The sequence below is a fragment of the Balaenoptera musculus genome, chromosome 12 (genome assembly GCF_009873245.2).
Source record: "Balaenoptera musculus isolate JJ_BM4_2016_0621 chromosome 12, mBalMus1.pri.v3, whole genome shotgun sequence".
Classification (NCBI taxonomy): domain Eukaryota; kingdom Metazoa; phylum Chordata; class Mammalia; order Artiodactyla; family Balaenopteridae; genus Balaenoptera; species Balaenoptera musculus.
Genome location: NC_045796.1, coordinates 27,300,838 through 27,317,510, shown reverse-complemented (window position 1 = coordinate 27,317,510; position 16,673 = coordinate 27,300,838). Strand labels below are relative to the sequence as shown.

General features: G+C 35.0%; 1 protein-coding gene across 3 annotated transcripts in view; it reads left to right on the top strand.

The window, feature by feature from the left end:
- The window catches only part of PEX7 (peroxisomal biogenesis factor 7), a 91,000-nt gene that overhangs the window by 36,375 nt on the left and 37,952 nt on the right, over positions 1-16,673 (top strand). For all 3 annotated transcript variants that reach the window (XM_036871979.1, XM_036871977.1, XM_036871978.1), the window contains exon 8: positions 230-285. In XM_036871979.1, the coding sequence (XP_036727874.1) occupies positions 230-285 (56 nt within the window). The remainder of the gene's footprint in view (positions 1-229; positions 286-16,673) is intronic.

Here is a 16,673-nt window from a genome sequence, read left to right as displayed (position 1 = left end):
TGATATCATTTTCATTAGATGTGATATACAAATAACATAAAAATTATTTAAAAACTTTTAACATTTAAATGTTTATTTGATACTTGTGCTAATAGCAATCATAATATGTATTCACAAAATTGGTTAAGTTAGATGAACTTTATTATAATGTTCATGGAAATGACCTTATGAAGTAGCATGTTATAATTACAGTTAACCTCAAAAAGGGTTTTTTGTGTTTTTTTTGTAGTTTTCACCATTTCATGCTTCTGTGTTGGCCTCTTGCTCCTATGATTTTACTGTAAGGTACAGTGGCTTTTGATATGTTTCATTGTGAAATACCAAGTACCATTTGCATCTTTGCAGCTTTTCTGAAGGGTAATATGTTATCTTACTAATACAAAAATAATCTCAGCTGGGCACATAAGAATATTTGCCACTGAGATTAATATTATATTTTTCTGTTTTTATGATCTGGCCACATATATGAGTAAATTCTTTAGTATTTAAAGGTTAGCTTGATTGCTCTGTTTAAAAGCCTTTTTTCCTGACAGTTGTTCCTCGTAATATCTTCCTATGCTATAAATTGAATAGCCAGTATCTTTTAAATTTAAATTTTAAAAATTATGAAATTTTATTTCTTCAGTCTAATTATGTGAATCTTAAGGCTAAGATTGTTATATATGAAAAAATCAGCATGAGTGTATATATGTTTGTGAATATATATGTATGACCGTTTATGTATGTGTATGCACGTGTGTATCTATGTATTAATATGTGTATGTGTATCTCTAATCATACCCCCAGTTCTGATCCCACACCACACATGGTTCATTCTACTTTTTCTCCTTTTCCAGATTTAAAACTCCTGATTCTTATTATTCACAATATATTTACCTATTTGCTACCCTGGAATTCTCGGAAAGTAGTTTAGAAATCACTGTATATCAGTTCATAGAGATCTTTTTCATTCTGCATAATACTCCATTGTGTAGACGTATTCTAGTTTATTCAACTAGTCTCCTACATATGGGCATTTAGCTTGTTACAAATATTTTATAAATAAACAGTGCCACAATGAATAATAACCTTGTAAGTACATACACTCACATCACTAGAGAATTAGCTTCAGAATATATTCCCAGATGTGGGATTGCTGGATTAAAAGGTAAACATATACATACATATATATATATATATATATATATATATAGTTTTGTTAGATATTACCAAATTCCTGTCCGTAAGGAATATACCAGTTTCTATTCCAAGCAGCAGTGTTTGAGACTCCCTGTTTCTCTACCATCTAAAGATGGTTGATTCTTTTTTTTTTTAATTAATTAATTAATTAATTAATTTTATTTTTGGCTGTGTTGGGTCCTCGTTGCTGAGCGCGGGCTTTCTTTTAGCTGTGGCAAGCGGGGGCTGCTCTTCGTTGTGGTGCATGGGCTTCTCATTGTGGTGGCTTCTATTGTTGCAGAGCACGGGCTCTTGCCACACAGACTTCAGTAGTTGTGGCACGTGGGCTCTAGAGCTCAGACTCAGTAGTTGTGGTGCACAGGCTTAGTTGCTCTGCGGCATGTGGGATCTTCCCAGAGCAGGGCTCGAACCCGTGACCCCTGCATTGGCAGGCAGATTCTTAACCATTGTGCCACCAGGGAAGCCCCAAGATCATGGATTCTTTAGGGGTTTCCAAGTTTGTGATCATATCATCTATAAATATAGTTTTACATCTTCAATTCCAATTCTGATGCCCCTAATTGATTTATCTAATTGCATTGGCAGATACCTATATTACAGTGTTAAATAGTGTTGTAGAGGATGTCTTAATTCTTGTATTAGTAAAAATGCCTCTAGTGTTTCCTTGTTAAAAGTAAGATACTGACTTTAAGACAAAGTGTATATACTTATTTATCATGCTAAGAAAGTATGCATCAACTCCAGTTTTCTTGAGTGTTTTTTTTTTTTAGAGTCAGGAATTGATCTTAAGTTTTGTTGAAGGCTTTTTCAGCATCTATGGAGATGATCATGATTTTTTTTTTTGAGCTATTAATATAATGTATTATATTAATGGATTGAACCAACCTTGCATTCTTAGACTAAATCCCTCTTGTTCTTTGTGTATCATTATCTTACTGTGGTGTTGGATTTTGTCTGCTAGTATTTTATTTAGAGCTTTTACATCAATATTTGAAGGTGATATTGACCTATATTTGTATGTGTACCTGTAATCATACCCCTCATTCTGATCCCATGCCACACAGGGTTCACATAGGGGTTTTTTTCTGTTTCTTTTTTTAAATTTTTGGTTTGTGTATCAGTGTTTTAATTGCTTCATAAAAAAGAATTAAGAGGTTTTTCTACATTTTCTAAGCTCTGGAACAATTTGTGCAACACAGAGGGTATTTGGTTTTTGAAGTGTTGATAGATTTTCCCTGTGAAACCATCCAGGCATGGTTCTTTTTGTGGAGTACTTCTTGATAACTTTCTTTATTTCTTCTATGGAAATTTGTCTGTTTAAACTGTCTATCTCTAATGGGAGTTTAGGAAATTATCCTTTGCTTATAGGTTTCACATTTATTTATACGGATGTCTGTAGAGTCATGATTTTTTAATTTCTTCTGATTCAATGGTTATTTCACTCTTGTCATTTCTGATTTTGTATATATGTGATTCCTACTTTAAGTTATCTAATGGCATGTTTATTTCGTTATTTTTTCTTCAGCATACAAGATGTTGATTTATTAATGAGAACTACTGTTTTTCTATTCAGTACCTCATTAATTACTGCTTTTATCTTTATTTCCTTCTTGATACTTTCTTTTGGCTTACTTTCTTCTTTTTCCAAGTTTTGATCTGGGAATTTACTTATTTTTATTGTTTCATTTTGTTAATAAAGTGTTTATGGCTATGAATTTTCTTCTAGTTTTCATTTCAATTGTAACTCATAAATTCTGATATATAATTATTTTCATTATCATTAAAAAAATGTGTAACTTCTATTTGTATTTCATCTTTCTCCCAAAAGTTGTTTAGTAGGAAGTTATTTAATTTCCACATGAAAGTGCCTTTTAATTTTTGAAAATTTGTTAATAATTTCTAGTTTTATTGTGATCAGAGAACACTGTTTTTAGTCATTCTGTTTTATGGAATATGTTGATTTTTTTGTGGAGGAGAACCTAATAAATGATCAGTTTTTGTGAATGTTACATATGCAATTGAGAAGAAGGTATATTCTCTATTATCACACTGTAAAGTTAAATATATAACCATAAGCTCTACTAATTGATTATGTTATTTAGATCTTCTGTATCCTTTCCTATTTTTGGTCCACTTAATCCATTTTGTACTGAGAATGGAATGTTAAAATCTCCTATTATCAGTGGGCTTCTATCTATGTCTCCCCGAATCTCTTCTAGTTTTGACTTTGTAAAGCCATATGCTGTATTATTTGGTGCATAGATATTTACAACATATGTTTAGTGAACTGAGACTTTTAGCATCAAAGAGACTCTTTCTTTGACACAGTTAATTGCTTTTTAGTTTTAATTATGCTTTATCTCTTCTTAGTACCATTGCCCCTGCTTTCATATTGTTCCCATCTTCCAGGTATACCTTTTTCCATACTTTTATTTTTAGTTTTTTTGAACCATTTTGTTTCCAGTATGTCTTTCGTATAGAGCATATATTTGGGTTTTGCTTGGCAAGCTAAATCAGAAATCTTTTTATTATAATATGCAAGTTTAACCTATTCATATTTCTTGATAAAAATATGTTTGATAGCAAGTCTGTCATATTATTTTATGTTATGATTATTATGTGTATTATGTTCTGTTCATTGTTTCTGTGTGTGGTGTATTTTTTGTTGTGCTTTGGGTTTTTTTTTGCTCTTTTATTAAAAAATTTATATTTAGGTAAGTTTTTTTCTTTGTTTCAGTGGCTTCCTTTGGTCTTATAAATTTTGTAATGCTTTTATTCCCTTTATTTTGTTTTATTTAAACTTAAAAAAAAACCACCGCAAACAGTTCACCCACTTCTCCTTCTCCCCATCTGCTGCCTCTGGCAACCACCAATCTTCTGTTCTATCTGTGAATTTGTTTTTGTTTTGTTTTGTTTTTGTTTTTGTTCATCCATGTTGTTGCAAATGGCACAATTTCATTCTTTCGTTATGACTGAATAATATTCCATTGTATACATATGCCACAATTTCTTTATCCATTCGTCTGTTGTTGGACACTTTCTTTCCATATTTTGACTATTGTAAATAGTGCTGCAAGGAACATGGGGATACATATATCTTTCTGTGTTAATGTTTTTGTTTTCTTCAGATAAATACCCAGGAGTGGAATTGTTGGATCATATGGTATTCTATTTTAAGATTTTTGAGGAACATCTGTACTGTTTTCCATAGTGGCCTCACCAGTTTGCATTCCCACCAACAGTGCACAAGGGTTCCCTTTTTCTCCACATCCTTTCCAACACTTACTATTTCTTGTCATTTTGATAACAGCCATTGTAGTTTTGATTTGCATTTCCCTAGATTAATGATGTTGAGCAACTTTTCATGTGCCTGTTGGCCATCTCTATGTCTTCTTTGGAAAAATGTCTGTTCTGATCTTCTGCCCATTATTAAAATTGGATAGTTTGGTTTTTTGCTATTGAGTTGTGTGAATTCTTTATATATTTTGGATATTAGCCCTTCATCAAATATATGATTTTAAAATATTTCTTCCCATTCCGCAGGTCACCTTTTCATTTTGTTGATGGTTTCCTTTACTGTGCAGAAGCTTTTCAGTTTGGTGTAGTCCTACCTGTTTCTTTTTACAATACCATTACCATACTGTTTTAATTACCATAGCTTTGTAATATAGTTTGAAATCAGGAAGCATGATGCCTCCAGCTTTGTTCTTCTTTCTCAAGATTACTTTGGCTATTCAGGGTCTTTTGTGGTTCCATACAAATTTTAGGATTGTTTGTTTTATTCTGTGAAAAATGCCATTGGAGTGGCCATCAAACTCAATAGTAAAAAAGCTAAAAGTTTTTCCTGTAAAGTCAGGAACAAGACAAAGGTGCCCACTCTTGCCACTTTTATTCAACATAATATTGGAAGTCCTAGTCAGAGCTATTAAAGAAGAAAAAGAAATAAAAGGCACCCAGATTGGAAAGGAAGAAGTAAAATTGTCATTATTTGCAGATGACATGATATTGTATCTAGAAAACCCTAAAGACTCCATAAAGAATGTTAGAACTAATAAATTCAGTAAAGTTGCAGGATACAAAATCAGTACACAAAAATCTGTTGCACTTCCATATACTAATAATGAACTATCAGAAAGAGAAATTAAGAAAATAACCCCATTTACAATTGCATCAAAAAGAATAAAATACTTAGGAGTAAATTTAATATAGGTGAAATACCTGTTTATTGAAAACCATAAGAAATTAATGAAAGAAATTAAAGAAGACACGAAGAAATGGAGAGATATCCTGTGCTCATGGATTGGAAGAATTACTATTGTTAAATTGTCCATACAACCCAAAGCAATATACAGATTTAATGCTATCCTTATCATTAGTCCCTTGTTTTTCAAAAAATTCAACCATTTATTATCTGGTTTGTTAGTTAGTTGTTTTTTTTTTTTTAAACATCTTTATTGGAGTATAATTGCTTTACAATGGTGTGTTAGTTTCTGCTTTATAACAAAGTGAATCAGTTATACATATACATATGTTCCCATATCTCTTCCCTCTTGCATCTCCCTCCCTCCCACCCTCCCTATCCCACCCCTCTAGGTGGTCACAAAGCACCGAGCTGATCTCCCTGTGCTATGCGGTTGCTTCCCACTAGCTATCTGTTTTACACTTGGTAGTGTCTATATGTCTATGCCACTCTCTCACCCTGTCACATCTTACCCCTCCCCCTCCCCATATGCTCAAGTCCATTCTCTAGTAGGTCTGTGTCTTTATTCCCATCTTGCCACTAGGTTCTTCATGACCTTTATTTTCCCTTAGGTTCCATATATATGTGTTAGCATACTGTATTTGTTTTTCTCTTTCTGACTTACTTCACTCTGTATGACAGACTCTAACTCCATCCACCTCACTACAAATACCTCCATTTCATTTCTTTTTATGGCTGAGTGATATTCCATTGTATATATGTGCCACATCTTCTTTATCCATTCATCCGATGATGGACACTTAGGTTGCTTCCATGTCCTGGCTATTGTCAATAGAGCTGCAATGAACATTTTGGTACATGACTCTTTGAATTATGGTTTTCTCAGGGTATATGCCCAGTAGTGGGATTGCTGGGTCGTATGGTAGTTCTATTTTTAGTTTTTTAAGGAACCTCCATACCGTTCTCCATAGTGGCTGTATCAATTTACATTCCCACCAACAGTGCAAGAGGGTTCCCTTTTCTCCACACCCTCTCCAGCATTTATTGTTTCTAGATTTTTTGATGATGGCCATTCTGACCGGTGTGAGATGATATCTCATTGTAGTTTTGATTTGCATTTCTCTAATGATTAATGATGTTGAGCATTCTTTCATGTGTCTGTTGGCAATCTGTATATCTTCTTTGGAGAAATGTCTATTTAGGTCTTCTGCCCATTTTTGGATTGGGTTGTTTGTTTTTTTGTTATTGAGCTGCATGAGCTGCTTGTAAATCTTGGAGACTAATCCTTTGTCAGTTGCTTCATTTGCAAATATTTTCTCCCATTCTGAGGGTTGTCTTTTGGTCTTGTTTATGGTTTCCTTTGCTGTGCAAAAGCTTTTAAGTTTCATTAGGTCCCATTTGTTTATTTGTGTTTTTATTTCCATTTCTCTAGGAGCTGGGTCAAAAAGAATCTTGCTGTGATTTATGTCATAGAGTGTTCTGCCTATGTTTTCCTCGAAGAGTTTGATAGTGTCTGGCCTTACACTTAAGTCTTTAATCCATTTTGAGTTTATTTTTGTGTATGGTGTCAGGTAGTGTTCTAATTTCATACTTTTACATGTATCTGTCCAGTTTTCCCAGCACCACTTATTGAAGAGGCTGTCTTTTCTCCACTGTATATGCTTGCCTCCTTTATCAAAGATAAGGTGACCGTATGTGCGTGGGTTTATCTCTGGGCTTTCTATCCTGTTCCATTGATCTATATTTCTGTTTTTGTGCCAGTACCAAACTGTCTTGATTACTGTAGCTTTGTAATATAGTCTGAAGTCAGGGAGCCTGATTCCTCCAGCTCCATTTTTCGTTCTCAAGATTGCTTTGGCTATTCGGGGTCTTTTGTGTTTCCATACAAATTGTGAAATTTTTTGTTCTAGTTCTGTGAAAAATGCCATTGGTAGTTTGATAGGGATTGCATTGAATCTGTAGATTGCTTTGGGTAGTAGAGTCATTTTCACAATGTTGATTCTTCCAATCGAAGAACATGGTATATCTCTCCATCTATTTGTATCATCTTTAATTTCTTTCATCAGTGTCTTATAATTTTCTGCATATAGGTCTTTTGTCTCCTTAGGTAGGTTTATTCCTAGATATTTTATTCTTTCTGTTGCAATGGTAAACGGGAGTGTTTTCTTCATTTCACTTTCAGATTTTTCGTCATTAGTGTATAGAAATGCAAGAGATTTCTGTGCATTAATTTTGTGTCCTGCTACTTTACCAAATTCATTGATTAGCTCTAGTAGTTTTCTGGTAACATCTTTAGGATTCTCTATGTATAGTATCATGTCATCTGCAAACAGTGACAGCTTTACTTCTTCTTTTCCAATTTGGATTCCTTTTATTTCTTTTTCTTCTCTGATTGCTGTGGCTAACACTTCCAAAACTATGTTGAATAACAGTGGTGAGAGTGGGCAACCTTGTCTTGTTCCTGATCTTAGTGGAAATGGTTTCAGTTTTTCACCATTGAGGACAATGTTGGCTGTGGGTTTGTCACATATGGCCTTTATTATGTTGAGGAAAGTTCCCTCTATGCCTACTTTCTGCAGGGCTTTTATCATAAATGGGTGTTGAATTTTGTCGAAAGCTTTCTCTGCATCTATTGAGATGATCATATGGTTTTTCTCCTTCAATTTGTTAATATGGTGTATCACGTTGATTGATTTGCGTATATTGAAGAATCCTTGCATTCCTGGAATAAACCCCACTTGATCATGGTGTATGATCCTTTTAATGTGCTGTTGGATTCTGTTTGCTAGTATTTTGTTGAGGATTTTTGCAGGTTTGTGAGTTTTTAATGGTATTTATTTTAACTCCTACTTACTGCATGTACAATAACCGATGAGCTTATTTTACCTTCCTTTTTTTTACTCTCCCTTTTGCATCAAATTTTGAGTTGTTTTATTTATATTTTGTTAGAACATACCACATATAACATGTAATACATATCATATTATATATTATTCTTCCACTCTTGTCTCCAATTTTGTTTTCATCTTAGGTACATAACTATATATATTAAATGCTCATCATCAATCTTTTTGCTAAAATTTCCTCATCATGTTTTAGTTTGATGAAGTTTATATTCTAGTAAATTCCTCAAGAAGGGCTCATGGGTACAGACTTCTCAGGAGCTCTCGCATATTTAAAACTATTTCTCTGTAGTCTCGATGCTTGAAGGATAGCTTAGCTGAATATGAACTCCTTGATTTACATTTCTTTCCTATAGGGACTCCAATTAAACATAAATTGAATCTCTCTTACTTGTCTTCTATATCAGATACTTTCTCTCTGATACGTTTTTAGTCTCATTTTCATTCCTTGGTTATTTTTCTCCTGTCTTTGATGTCCTTATATTTTTGTGTAAATTTATTCTTTGAGCACCATGTAATTTTGTCTTCATTTCTGATATGAATTTGCCGTTTTTCTTCTATTTCTTTCTTGTGTCCAGTTAGCTCTATTTCACTTTTTCCTGTTTTTGTCCACTTCTTTTCTTTGTTTTTGAATTCTTGATTGTAAGGGGAAAGCTCTATACTTCCGACACCAGATGTATGTGGAGTTTTCCCACACCAAGAAATTCTCTAATTCTCAGCAGACACCAATGGTGTGTCCTACAAAGTTAACTCAATTCTAATTCTATCTACCTGGAGATAACATCAGATCCCACAGATTAAGAGCTCAGTTCCACTAGACTGCCCTTACTTCAGATGCAAATTGCAAGCCTAGATTGTTACCTGTACTTCTGACTGACTAGCTGTAAATTGGGGTTCCCAAGAGCCCCTCCTCAGGTTTGATAATTTGCTAGAATAGCTCACAAAGCTCAGGGAAACATTCACTATGTGTACTAGTTTATTATAAAAGATATTGTAAAGGATAAAAATGAACAGCCAGATGAAGAGGTACAGAGGGTGAGGTCTGGAAGAGTCCTGAGTGCAGGAGCTTCTGTCTCCATGGAATTGGAGTGCCCCACCCTGCCAGCACATGGGTAAGTTCACCAACCTTGAAGCTCATCAAATCTTGTTCAAGAGTTTTTATAGAGCTTAATTTCCAGCCCTCCCTCTTCTCTGGGAGTTCAGTGGATGGAGCTGAAAATTCCAGCCCTCTAATCACATGAGACTATGTAAGGACTCCATCCTAAGTCACCTCATTAGCATAAACTCAGGTGTGTTCCAAAGGGACTCCTTATGAATAACAGAAGACATTCCTATCATTCAGGAACTTCCAGGGGTTTTAGGAGCTCTGTGCCAGGAACTGCGGACCAAGATCAAATATATTTCTTATTATACTACACTGAGCTAGGTCAATTATTTTTCCTTCCTGTCCCCAGATGCTTGTTTAGCGATATTCAGTTTAGAATGTTATATTACAGTTTTTCTTACACTTTGCTATTTATTTTTTTGAGGTGGTCTTTTGTCAGGTGAAATGTTTGAGTTTATGGTATCCATTTTATTTTTATGTTTTTTAAAAAATAGATTAAGACTTTATGTGTTTCTGCATATCCATGTACATGATTGATGGTTTGGGATTAGTACCTTTCCTTCCTTTTAATCCTCTTTTCCCTTTAAACTATTAACTTCCTAAAATAGCTCCTTGTGTCCTATGTACTTTAAAATCTGTACTCTATTCTATGCTAGGCTTTTTTCAGTATTTTCACCCATAGGATGGGCTTTTTCTTTCTGGTGGTGGCTCTAAATCAGTTTTAGACCTTATCCTAGCTCTTCCCTGTTCTATTCAGTTTTTCCTAAATTGCCCTTGCTGTCCAATAAAGCTTAGATCTGGAACATGGGAGAATGCACATTGGGACTCTGGGGGATTTTTTGTTTTGTTTTGTTTTTTTACGTGTAATTACAAGTTTGGATGTGTTGAAGCCTGAGTTTTATTTGTTCTTTTTGTTGTTCTGTATTGGTTTTTGTGAGGATACACTAAGAGGTTTGGATGTACATGGCCTCATTGCTTCAAACTACCCAGAATTCCTCTCCGCTTTACTTCTGAGTCAGTATTTGATATGGCAGAAGCTATGTAACTTTGTTAGTGTAGAATGTAATTCTAACAATAAATTAGAACAATGCCTTGGGAGAAATTACATGCTCTAACTTGGTTTTTTTGTCTGATCCAATACAAGCAGGCAGACAAACTGGGAAATATAATCACACTGTCTTCCAGCTCTCAATTAAAAGGGTACCATAACCAGTTTTTTTCTTTAATAGTCTGTATAAAATAGTATGGAGTGATTATAGAATTTTTAGCCTGGGAGCCAAAAAACGGCAACCTGGCAGACAGGAGGAAAACTTATCAGTTGTTCACCACCCACCCCAATCTTTTCCAAAGTGCATCTCTGGAGCTAGATCATTGGCTGGAGGTTAGGGCTGTAAATATGGCTTTGAAGACCATTAACTTACTGATGGTTTGGTCCATAGGAATGCATCAATCAAAGGGTGATAAGTTTAGAGAAAGAAAAGCAAAAAAACAAAAACAAAACAAAACAAAAAACTATCTTCAGGAGGGAATTAATGTTGGAAGGAAGAAGGGAACAGCCCACCCAAAACAGGAGGAGACCCCAGAACATGCAGTATGTCAGAGAAACTGCTGGCGAGGATGTCAACCAGATGTGGATCTGGTGTGGATCAGTAATGTGAGATCCTCCAGGTAGGCTGAGCAAGATGAAGAGTGAACTTGGAATCTTCTCTCTTACATAGTGTCACCTGTGGGCTCAAAAGGGATTTCCGAATATAGAATCTAGTTCTCGGATTTCAAAGTCTTTTCTGGTGTTTAAAGCTGATTGCCAAAGTCTTGACAACTGAGGTGGGAGCATTAATCTTTTGACGTCTTAAATCCATTTCACTGTTCTGTTTCTAACTAAAGGGGAAAACCTAGTGACTACTTATTCTTTCTTTTCAGAATTGTCATTATGATCTTAATTCTACTGACCACTCCCTGTTTTATCTATACACTTAAGTATCCTGAAACACCCAGTTGGGAGATGCCTTACCTTTGTTGATGTAGGTTTAACTCGGGAATATGTTAAATAAAACTGGGCTTTTGAATGCAAACTGCAGTACTCTAAAATCTTGTAGGTACCTAACTATGCTCAGAAATCATTACAGTTTTTGGCTCAGCGTCTTAATATTCCCTTCACTTTTTATTGAAGTATAGTTGATTTATAATACTATATTAGTTTCAGGTGTACAACATAGTGATTCAGTATTTTTATAGATTTTTTTCTCTCCACTTTTAAGAATTAGGCTTTGATTCTTTCCTGAATTCTGAGCAAGACTGGAGATTGGGGGATAGATGTTTAGTGCTTCTGGGGAGAGAGAGATGGCTTAGGTCATGGTTCTATGACATACTACAAGATCAAAAGCATCAGAGCTAGATTTGTAAGCATTTGGAAAAATTGAGATTATAATTAGGTAATATCAGATCTTAAACATAGTTGAAAAAGACTTCAAATAGGCAATTTTTCTATATAACTTAGAGTTCAGGTTTCTTTACTATGTAAAATGGAATTAGTAATATCTGTCCTCATAAGCTTGCAAGGTGATCATAAGAACTGCGTAAGAGAACATACTTGAAAATACTGTGTTAATTCTTTATCTCGGTTTCCAACCTTTGCTTCTCTTCTCAAGCCACCATCCCCCCCAGCCCTATTCCCTGCACTTTCAGCAAACAACCTTATCTCTCTTTAAAAAAAAAATAATTGTAGGATGCAAGCGCAGATTATCTATTTTCACTGCAAGCCTGTAAACTTATTTAAATCTATACCTATCCGTTCCTCCTCTGCTATTCAGAAGCCTTGCACATGAGTGCTTTTAACCCCATACACTTCTGTGTCCTTCAGCACTTTGTTCCATTAAATTACCTATTCTCTCTGTTATATCCTCAGTCTCCAACTCTCTACTGGCTTTCTCCTCAGCCTGTAACTCCTTCCTTTATCCTGTGTTTTCCTTTAACTTTTCTTTCCTTCTTAGCCAAGCTTTTAGTGTCGCCTTAAGCTCCATTCACCAAGGCCATAAAAGCTCTGCAGTCCCAGGGTGCTCTGCTTGGAGGTCTTACCCCATATCATTTGAATCTATAAAATGGATCCACATCACTGATTAAACAGGGCTAATTATCTTGAAAAGATTTTTATACTTTGGCTTTTGAAGTCATTTGGCAATGAGTGGCTCACTTACGATTGATTATGATTTCTTGGCAATTATTATGCTTACTTAGGAATTTTTGTGAAGTAAAAAACTCTAACTTAAAAATTGTTTTCAAATGGAATGAAATGTTTAATACAAAACTTATCAGTTAATAATGTTAATTTATATACATTTAATTAAAAATTGATTTTAATTTTCAGCTCTTAGACATTTTTGTAGACCCTTGAAAGCGTATAGTCCTAGGCACTTATGGCTATATGTCCATTTACTCCTAAGCCCACAGCTGGCTTTAGCCACACTTCTTTACTGAAATTGTTCTGGCAAAAGCCATCACTGACCTCAGTAATACCACATCCAGTCCACTTGTCAGCACCTGTCATACTGGACCTCGCTGCTGTATTTCAAATTGTTGATCACACCTTCCTTCTTGAAACTCCTTACCCCAGGGATTCCATGTTCGTCTTCTTTTTTTTTTTTCTCATCCTCCCTGACCCTTCCTTTTTGTACTTCATCATGGAATCTCTTTCTCTCCCCCTTAAACTTGGCAGACTCTGGCTTAGTACTTTTTTACATGTCCATTCTAAGTGATAATGCCCACCCCCCTTTTCCAGCTCTGACCTCTGTTGAGGGCTTCAGGCCTGCTTATTCAGCTCTATGCTGGATGCAGGCACCTAGCGTCCAAACAAGCATCTCACACTGAGCTCTTTATTTCTTCCCTTCCTTCCCTCTGCAAGGCTTGCTTATTTATCTACATTATTTGTCTCAGTTAATGAGAACAGTATCTCTAGTCAAGTCTGAAACCTGGAGTTCTCCTTTTTTCCTACAAAATTGGTAAACATTTTCCCAGTCTGAAGTGGAGTAAGAAAACTTAAACCAAATTGCTTCACTGGCAGTATATAGAAGCGACATCATTTTACTTCCAGAAATAGGATTTTAATTTTAACATACATTCTAGCTACTATTACTGTTCCACCTTCATACTAAATGTAACTGGGGCTACTAATCGTATATTCCAATGTAGGATTATCAAAGACTTTCTTATGCAAAGGAAAATGAATAGAAAAAAGAAAACAAAATGATTTGAAAAACTTTAATTTTTGAATGTATGTGTATTTGTATGCATATTTGTAACTCATCACATGTTGAAAATACGACTTTTAATTGTACTAATGCCTTGTGTGAGTTTAGTCTCTCATTACTTTTGTGTGGTGACCACTCATTAGAAAGGTCAGAAAAGGTGCATTTTGGGTAGATTTTTACACCATGTGATACGAGTTAAATTTATCCTCTGAAGAATTTTAAATCTCAGTGGATTGATGATATTTTTAGTGGCAGAAAAATTATTTTAAAACAAAAAAGATTTGAGACATAAGACCAACAGTAACCTGTTTAGTTTTTAGCACTGATAATTATACAGATATCACTCTAGATTCTGTATGGCTAGTTTTTGTAACGTAAACTCTTCAAATACAAGTTTTCATTTACTTGCTGATTTATATTTTGTTTAGTTTTTTAAGCTTTTAAAATAGTTTATATGGTGGGCATTATATCAAAACCGACACTATGACGGATATTTTAGTTTTATAAATTGCAAGTTCCATATTTTTTTACATGGATATATTATCATATCTAATAGGGAAAATCTTTAAGTCCTTCACCTGTATAGTAGTTCATTATGCTTCATCAAGTAAGTAATAAAGATCTAGAAAGTAATGTATAAAACAGATTTGAAATTATTTTGTATGATTTAGGTTAAATAAAAACTCCAACCTTTTGGAAAAAATATCAGAACTCTCTTCAGCTGATGGGCAATATATTCTGTAAAAATAGACATTGGTTCTCTCTAAACTTCACTGAAGATAGTACTAAATTTAAAATATTTCGGAGTGGATCATTTCCATTCTTTTATGAATGTTATCACCATAGGTTTTAGCATATTATCTTTCTTCCGATGTACTTTCCATTAGGTTACTGCTTCTTCTGTCAAGGCGTGTTTGCTGTACCAGCCACACCTAGGTATGGTTTGAGTTCTAAATGCTAGTGTTTGGTTTTATACCAAGTAGATCATTTCATAAACACAGGCAGAAATCAACAAGCCAAATAAAAATAAAAGCTGCTATAATTATGTTTCTTCATTAGGAAGAATATTTTGTCTCTTCCATGTTGTAGCAAATATTTCTCAGATAAAGATATAGCTTTCATAAATTGCTAAAGCTAAAACAATTAGTTTAGCCTCAAACAGAGTAACACTTTTCTGTTTCATGATACTTTTATAAATATTCTAACCTTTAAAACATTTTAAAATCGGTGGTCTTTGTTAATAATAAACCAAATAGCAGGGGTTTTTTTAGACTTACAGATTTTTTTCTTGGCAAGAAAAATATGAAGTGAATTTTAATTCCAATGTTTTCAAACTGTACTCATCTACAGCTTGTATGATGTGAAACTCTTTGCCCATACCAGCAATTTTAATGTTTCCAACTCAACTGTTAAGCTCCTTTTTGGATATAAAATGGTACCGCTGTACTCTGCTTTAAAATTCAGGCATATTTTACAGAATGGCTGTTATCTGTCAGCCATTGTGGTAGACAGTTTGGAATATCTTGCTGAGGAAATGATAAAAGTAAAGGCTTAAAGAGAAATAGAAGCACACAAAGGAACCCCGAGCATGTCAGTTGTGTTGGCGTAGTGGGAGATACGTAGTCACAAAAATAGATGTGGGGTAGTGAAAGATACATGTTGAAGGGACTAACTGTGGGTTGGCACATTCCCGGGTAACACAGGAGTTATGGCCCCAGACTATGAAGGCCAGACTGCCTTTAACTCTCTGTATAAGCTTGAACAAGTTATTTTAAAACTGTGTGGCTCAATGTCCTCATCTTTAAAATGGAGATAACGATAGTACCTACTGCATTAAGATTGCTGTGAGGATTAGGTGAGTTAATATATACAAATTCTGGCACATAGTAAATGCTATATAAGTGTTTGCTACTATAGTCATTATTATTATCGCCAGAATGGATGGTGACAGAAGAGCATCTCTGTGGGGTTGAGGCCCATTTCAGCTCTAGTCTTCAAGGGTAAGATAATTTTTATTTTACGACAACAAAACAGGCAGCCTCAACCTGGCCTTTTGTTGGCCCCTGCCTCCTTGGAGTTCAGTTTCTTAGTGACAGTGTGAAACTTGTTGTCAACATGTTCTCCAGTACATAACTTTTACATTCATAGTTCTAGCTCTGAGTTCTAAAAATATAAATACAAGGTAAGAGTATTTTATCAATGCTTCTCTTGTGTGTAGATCTGATAATGACACCATTTGAGTTTATTAACAATTTATTATTCAACATAAAACACAGTGAGGGCTGACCAGTGGTGTGCTGATAGATATTTAACAACCAGCTCTTTAGGTGGGTGGGGGGAGCCTGATGTGTAGTGTTTGAGATAGGAGTTCAGTGGTGTCAATACCCCCACCAGGGCAGTATCAAGCTACCTGTGTGTTATGATGTCAGTAAACATGGGGTCGGGAAGAGATGTGCGCATCCAGCTCTCACAAGCCAGAATGAGCTGGCTCCAGCACTCTGCTGGGGCTGGCCCTAGACCTAGATGCTTGCTATCTTAATAATTATTGATTTTTTAAAAACTTCTCTAATTATATGTGCATATATCTACATTTTCATTGAAAAATGTCTGGAAAGGAAAGGTATACACCAGGTAAACTTTACGTAAGCATTCTCTACCTCCTCTCCTTTCAGGGGCTTTCTGCCCCCTTGGCAGAATGTTTTTTCCCTTCAGTGCATCTTAGATTTCTAGAACTTTCACATTGTCTCCATGGGCTTCTAGAAGAACATTCTTACCCATTTATTTATATGGAGGTAAAAGGGCTTAAGGCTTAACGTGTATGTTTTCCTAGTTACACTTTAAGTTACACCTTCAGTAGTTCTTAGTGGGGACATATTTGATTTTGTGGCAACGGTGGAAGACAATACTGGCATTTGGTGGGCAGGGACCAGGCATAAGGTCCTGCAGTGGCAATGACAGTCGCTACAGTTAGGAATTGGCTCCCCTTCCTCCAGTGTCAGAAGTGCCCCGATTGGATTGGATTTCAGGCAGTCGGAACACTG